Source organism: Pipra filicauda, unplaced genomic scaffold (genome assembly GCF_003945595.2).
Source record: "Pipra filicauda isolate LSUMZ 115617 unplaced genomic scaffold, ASM394559v2 scaffold189_size1545977_pilon, whole genome shotgun sequence".
Lineage (NCBI taxonomy): Eukaryota > Metazoa > Chordata > Aves > Passeriformes > Pipridae > Pipra > Pipra filicauda.
This window is the reverse complement of record NW_024104297.1, coordinates 233,831-240,301: the sequence shown is the minus strand read 5'-3', so window position 1 is coordinate 240,301 and position 6,471 is coordinate 233,831. Positions and strand designations below refer to the sequence as shown.

Below are 6,471 nucleotides of genomic sequence, written 5' to 3'. Positions count from 1 at the left end.
TGCTAAAAGTAATGATTTTTCCTCAAAAAGTAGTAATAGCAAATTACAATTTGAGTAGCTGGGATGACAGTGTAGCATCACAGATGTTGCCTCCACAAACTACTCTCTCCTCTTCTCTAAGTTTATGATTGTGAGACACAAAAAACCCCCTGTTACCCAGTCAAGATCCTTGTCCCCTGGATATCTTCCCTCTAAAAACACAGGCACCTCCTGTGAGTCTTTTACTTTGTGTTCTAAGTCATGTGCCAAGAACATGATGTCACAATACAAAGCTTTTCCTTCCAGTACTTTTATTGTTTCTTGCAATATTTGGGACCTCTTTATAAAAGCACAAGAGACTTCATTCCCATACACATGAAAATAAGTCAAATTCAGTTACTAAACAGTATTTCTTCAACAGTAAAAAAATAAAAGCAATTTAAAAAAAATCTTAACTTCTCTGCTGGCTTTGCAGTTTAACAAGGCACCATTAGTCCCCTCCCTCTTATTTCACTGACTGCTTCCAGCCAAGGGCTCAAAGGCCTGTTAACTTATAACTTACTTACACTTAAAGTAGCATTAGAACGTAGCATTAGAATGTTCCCCGCTTCTTGCAGCAAGAAAATGAAGCTATTTTACCCCCTTAATGCCAGAGCTGCTCAGGTACCAGCCAGGTGAGTAGTCAAGACAGGCTTCCTGTAAAATCACCTCAATCCTAGTGTCATTTTATTAAAAATAACATTCTTCAATACTTAAAAGCTAAATAAGGTAGCTGGCTACCAGGCAGCCATCACTCATGCTACTGGAACTACTGTTAGAGCACAGGGAGAGTTAAGATTAGGAGCAAGCAGCAGTTGCATTACTGGGTGGCATTACAGAGGCAGTACTATTTGTCTCTCGTGCCTTAGCAGCATTTTCCAGGATTTTCTTTTTCCATTCTTCATAGTCCTGCTTTGTTTCAGTCTTTGGCCGTTTATGTGGCTTCTCCTCATCATCTTCAGATCCTGTGAGGGAAAAGAAAGTCCATGACAAGCCATCATGGGCCACGTGTTGGTGGGAATAACTGTGGCAGTGAGCACAGACACAGGCAGGGAGTCTGTGCCTGTGTTATCTAATCCCATGGTTTGCTGCTCCTCTCACCTGCTGGAACAGTCTCCTCTTCACCTTTGTGTCTGAACAGAATAGTTATCCTTAATTCTACTAGGATTACTCAGTATAAACTCCATTATCCTTCTGCCAGGTTCTCTCCATCCTTCTATAGCCAATGGATGGAGGATGGAGTGAGCTGCTGTGAACCTGAGATTATGGCCTATCCCACAACTAAAATACTGACCAGCAGTAAAGCTCAGGACTACTCTGGTGAGGTGATTTTCATTCCTAGCTGAGCACAACTTACCATCTTCCTGCTCACAGCGCTCCAGGCAGGTCTGCAGGCTTTCAGGTGTCTCTGCAGCCAGTGGAACATCTTCTTCTAAAAAAAATAAGTAAGTTGCTTTACTTCTGAGTGGTGTTTGGGGCCCCAAGGGTGGCCTACATGTAATTCCTAGATAGCAGTGCCACCTTCCAAAAATAATGTCACCCAGTCAGAGCAGGTCCAGACTTGAAGGGTTGCATGGACTGACTGAATGCTTTAATTAGGTTGCTAATTAGCAGCAAACTGCTGCTGCATTTGTATCCACAATGATCCACCATGTTCATTGCCCAATATCTACCCCTCTAGATTACTCTGGCGGGATTATCAGTTATTTTTTCCCCTTCTATTCCATTTCCACAGTTTGCATTATAGATACCCACAACATCCACGGGGCTGTCCATGTGTACAGATACATGATCTTCCCTGCACTGGTACAGAAACTCCCAGCTGCCTTTAGCTGCTTTAGTGGTGGAGTAAGGTTTGGGTTTTTATAGGGCACTGTACTGTGGGAAGGTCCGTGCCTGGGAGAGAGCAGCAGCTTTTGGTTTAGGTTCAGGCAGCATGTTCCACAAAACTTCAGGATATGAAGCAAGAAGATAGGGTGAAGAAGGGTTACTCTCAGTGGGAAAGTCAGAGTGAAAGCCTGGGAAAGGAAAAAAGAAGAGAAGTAAGAAGCAGCAGATATAAGGACAGGAGGGTGTGGCTCATATTTTAGTCTTTTTCCTCCAAACAAAAGGAGTGGAGAGAACTGCAAGCTTAACCACAGGTAAGAATGGTTCCTCAGGTCTGCTCACTGTATGTGGAGAGATGGTGTCATGGAATGGCTCAGTTATTACCAGAAGAGCAAGGCTTATGCTTGTTAATGCTGCAGTGGGGAAAGGAAAGCACAGAAGTGAGTCAGTCAGAGCATGATGTTTGTGTTAATATGTGTCATGTTGCCATGTTAACGGGATGCAGAAAGCAAGAAGGAGGAATCCAAGATGGGTCAGGTAGTATGGGAGAAGCAGGGAAGAAATTGCAGCAGCAGACACTGTAAGGAGCACAGAAGAGAGGAAAATACTTATTTTTGGCCTTTCTGCATGCTAAGCTATTGTGACTTCCCCAGAAACAATGACTGTGAGTGGGAACTGGGCTGCAGGAAACATGATGAAATGGATTGGGCAGATGTGGCTGAAAGGGGACAGCTAGAAGTGATAAGAATGAAATCATCAATGGAAAAGGATGGGGAACTGTGAGGCCATGGGATGGGTGTGCTGTCTTACAGGGATAAAGGCAAAGACTTACTCCTGAGGTGCTGGCTTATCTTCTCCAGCTGACTGCACAGCCGGTCAAATATTGCTCTTTTCACTCCAGATGTAGCCACCATTTTAGTTTTGTCCACTTTTAGCTTCAAACACCTACAAGAGAGAGTTGTTACCTCTATAGAAAGCAACACTCCAGCAACTATCACTTATGTGAGGTGATAATTGCTGTACCAACACTGCCTGTGAGAATGAGAAAGGCAGGCCTGTGTTTTTGTCCTACCTATCCTCGTCTCACTCAGAAATTTGCTTAAAAAAACCAGACCCCTACAGTACTCAGTCAATACAGCTCAGGAATTGAAACTCAGGGTGAGTTCAAGTTACATAAGGAAATTGTATTAGGAAAAAGTATTTTTCAAATTTTCAGGGAACCAGGACAAAGTCCCACTACTGCAAAAAGCTGAATGAGACCCCTGTGTCAAAAGAACCTTTTTCAGGAGCTGTGCAGCTACACAGTCCCTGCACTGCTAAGATTACAAGGTGTAATGCTGAGGAAGATCGCTGCACACAAGCAAATTCTTGCCAAGTGTTGGCTGAGTCACACAGCTCTTCCTGATCCGGGCCTACAGCTATCAGAGCCATCTCCAAAGGCAGAGCACCCTGAGGATGTGATGGTGTAGGCTCAGGGCTTTTCCTTCTCCAGAACAGCTGTTTCTCGGTGCTCAGAAGTGAGCTGGGGACCATTCTTACACCTTGAGCTGTATTTCACCAAAATCCATGTAACTTTCTGCTTTGTGTAATGTAGGTTGGAGACTTCACTGCAAAGAAAGACCTGGTTTGCTACAGCTGTCCCTATTTTCAGGAGCAGGGTAGCAGCATATGCTAAGCAGGACCCTAGATGAAGCAGCTGCTTAGATGGTTCAGTGTGTCACCAGGCATTTCAGCCTGAAGAAGATTCCCCAGCTACACTCACCTGCATGCAGTGAATAGTGAAGCTGTTAAAAAAAGTGGTTTTGAGAAATCAAGGTCCATCCTCTGTGCTTCAGAAAGGCTGGATTCATACCTAGAGAACAGCAAGGGATAATTGGACACTGCGTTTGCCTCAAATGAAGCTGCTGAAATACATCTGTCATGTGGGACTCACTCAGCAGCTGAATGGGTCTGATGGACCACTTGGTCCTTTGCAACCCAGTCAAGCAGAAACAGCTGCTACTGGCTGAGAAGAGCAAAAGAGACCAGGAAAAAGAAGGGGATTGGGATGACCTCCCCTTTTTGAATTAAAGGTATTTTAAATTGGGGATCTGGATGGAGGCATGTCAGTAAAATCTGTTTCTTGTGCTCCCCATCCACACAGTACTTTTAGCTCTACACTACACCTAAAAATTACAAGATGCTTTGCATAAATCCATCCTACAAGAGAGGGCAGCATTATAGTTCCTTGTATGCTGCACAGATGTGTATGTTACACAGATGGAGGCTTAAATATGGAAAACGACGTAGTGAATGTGCAGCACTGAAGAATTTAACTTTTTATTGTTCCACCTGTCCCCAGGCTATTTTTTTCCAGTCTGTAAGAAGCATCAACAAGCACGCCCAGCCTTTATTCATTGACCTAGCAGCATTTAAACTTGCTATAAGGGTGACAGCACAGCAGAACAGCCCTTCAGGGACTGCTCTGGTTAAAGTAGATATTATGGAACAGAAAATTTTAGTTAACTCTCTTGAATCCACTGAAGTGTTCTACCTATTTGTTTTGCAGGTAATGTGCATTTTAAGAGATCTGTGTCTCCAGAAAGGAGGATTTCTCTCTACTGAGCATTACTTCTGAACTGTGCTGTGATCAGCAGTTAAATGGATGACACTGATGCTAAGGACAAATATGGGGACTAAGGGTGCTGTATTTTTTACACTATTCCCAGCTGAGCAGTCAGACAATGACTTACTGAGATTCACAGACTAAGTCTTTCTTTCATGTATTCTAAAAAGTGGCCTGGATCATGGCTGAATTGGCAGTGCTAAGAACTCACCTCACTGCTCCAGTCACTGAGGAATATCTGCCCCTTCCAAACATCAAGCTCTTTACACATCTAATGAACAAAGAATCTTACTAGAGTTTACCACGAGAGCTTCCTCACCTCTGAAGTATTTCTGCAGCCATGTTCACTGCCTCTGTGCAGCAAAATTGCACAGCCAAGTCTCGCATTCCCAGCCTGGGGTTCACCTCCAGCAAACACTCCAAGGACTTCATAGAGTTCTGGTAGGTGTTCTTGTTCAACCCGGAGAGTTTAACACAGTAGCTCTTTCAAGAAGACAAACCCCAAGAATTAGCAAGATTCCTTCCTGACATCTTAATCAGGCAATCAACACAACACCATCAAGTTCAATTGCTACATTAAACAAACTTGTGCAACGAATAATGCACATTTTGACTGCACACAGAAAGATTAACCACCTAGGAATGCCACAGCTTTTAACACAGTGATATCTTTAGACCATTTCACTGGAAACAAGGTTTGATATTTCCATATAATGTGACGTGTCCCTTTTATCACAACATGGTTAAAAACAAGGATTAGCAAAATCTGGGCAACTTGAAGACATGAGCATCACCTTCCTGCTACTCCTCATGGGGTCAGGTCCAATTAAATTCTCCTCTGTCTGTAAATGGACAACGATGAACATCTTGTGCCAGGCATTATTTTGGCAGGTTTGCAGGTGGAGGTTTATGGTACCTCTACAGAGAGGGATTCCTTGGAGCCCCTGCTTCCCTCCCACAGTAAAAGGGATAGATCTTAAATTTAACATCCCTGCTAGTAATTTATTTGTTACTGAAAGAGCTGAAATTATACCAAAGCGAACTCAACTTGAGAAGTGACTATGACACTGATCTCAATTTGCCCTGTTTCAAATTCTGAACAGTGGAAGCTCTAACGCTGTGTCTAGCAGCACACTAGTAAGTCAATTACTATTTCCCTTTCGTGCTCCCAGCATACACTTCACAGAACAACGATTTCAGTGGACTAACACAGAATGCACTGACAGCCACCACATCTTACTTTGTCAATCGGTTGTTTCATGAAACTCGCCGCCAGGTCCAGGCACATCACAGCGCTGCTCGTCGCCGTCATTTGAGCCATTAACCCCGTACACTTCACCTGGGACAGCCGCAGATACTCCTCGGCTTTCCTGCAAAACACAAAGCCCTCGGTAACAGGTACGAGACAGTAAGAATGTGCGGACGGGACCCGCTCCCAGGTTTCTCAGCCCAGCTCCCCGGCTGTAGCACACGCTCGGGGACCAGGTGGTGTGTTCTCTGGTGATGTGCAGCGGGACTGCACTGCAGGGTCAGCCACCTTTCACCGACCCCGCCTGCCTTGGGGTCCGCGGCTCCACCACACCCACAACCGGACAGCGCTGTGCGGGGGTGCGGAGCCGGGGGTAGACGGCGCAAAGCGTGTCCCTGATCCCCGCGGTGTGTGTCCCGGTGTCCCAGATCCCCACGGTGTGTGTCCCGGTGTCCCAGATCCCCACGGTGTGTGTCCCGCACTCCGCGGTTTGTGTCCCCCTGTCCCCCACCCCGCAGTCCCGGTGTCCCGCACCCCGCGGTGTGTGTCCCGGTGTCCCGCACCCCGCGGTGTGTGTCCCGGTGTCCCGCACCCCGCGGTGTGTGTCCCGGTGTCCCGCACCCCGCGGTGTGTGCCCCGGTGTCCCGCACCCCGCGGTACCCGAGCAGGGCGGTGCCGCGCAGCCCCAGCCTGGCCGCCATGTCCCTCACGGCCCCGCGCTCCATGGCCCGCCGCGCTCTGCCCCGCGCGCGCCGCCCCGCGACTGGCCGAC

At 46.5% G+C, this 6,471-nt stretch overlaps 1 protein-coding gene across 3 annotated transcripts; it reads right to left on the bottom strand.

Annotated features, from left to right (window-relative positions):
* Positions 1 to 273: 273 nt before the first annotated feature.
* On the bottom strand, positions 274 to 6,434 carry ORC6 (origin recognition complex subunit 6). 3 transcript variants are annotated; one of them, XM_027729609.2, is made up of 8 exons: positions 6,360 to 6,434; positions 5,691 to 5,820; positions 4,770 to 4,933; positions 3,608 to 3,697; positions 2,678 to 2,790; positions 1,915 to 2,036; positions 1,376 to 1,450; positions 274 to 983 (listed from the first exon to the last, which is right to left on the bottom strand). In XM_027729609.2, exons 1-8 carry the CDS (start codon positions 6,422 to 6,424, stop codon positions 852 to 854), a joined length of 891 nt encoding a protein of 296 aa, XP_027585410.2. In that variant the 5' UTR covers positions 6,425 to 6,434; the 3' UTR covers positions 274 to 851. The 3 variants fall into 3 exon arrangements, with proteins under 3 accessions (XP_027585410.2, XP_027585412.2, XP_039236115.1); XM_027729611.2 differs by lacking the exon at positions 1,915 to 2,036; XM_039380181.1 differs by lacking the exons at positions 274 to 983; positions 1,376 to 1,450 and having other exon boundaries at positions 1,476 to 2,036.
* Positions 6,435 to 6,471: the final 37 nt, after the last annotated feature.

Excerpts from the sequence above, each read along its gene's own strand:
- ORC6 (XM_027729609.2), bottom strand. The coding sequence starts at position 6,424 with ATGGAGCGCGGGGCCGTGAGGGACATGGCGGCCAGGCTGGGGCTGCGC. Across the intron at positions 3,698-4,769 it reads GCTGCAGAAATACTTCAGAG|GTATGAATCCAGCCTTTCTG; the intron begins GTGAGGAAGCTC and ends GCTGTTCTCTAG. Across the intron at positions 1,451-1,914 it reads AAGCTGCTGCTCTCTCCCAG|AAGAAGATGTTCCACTGGCT; the intron begins GCACGGACCTTC and ends TATTTTTTTTAG.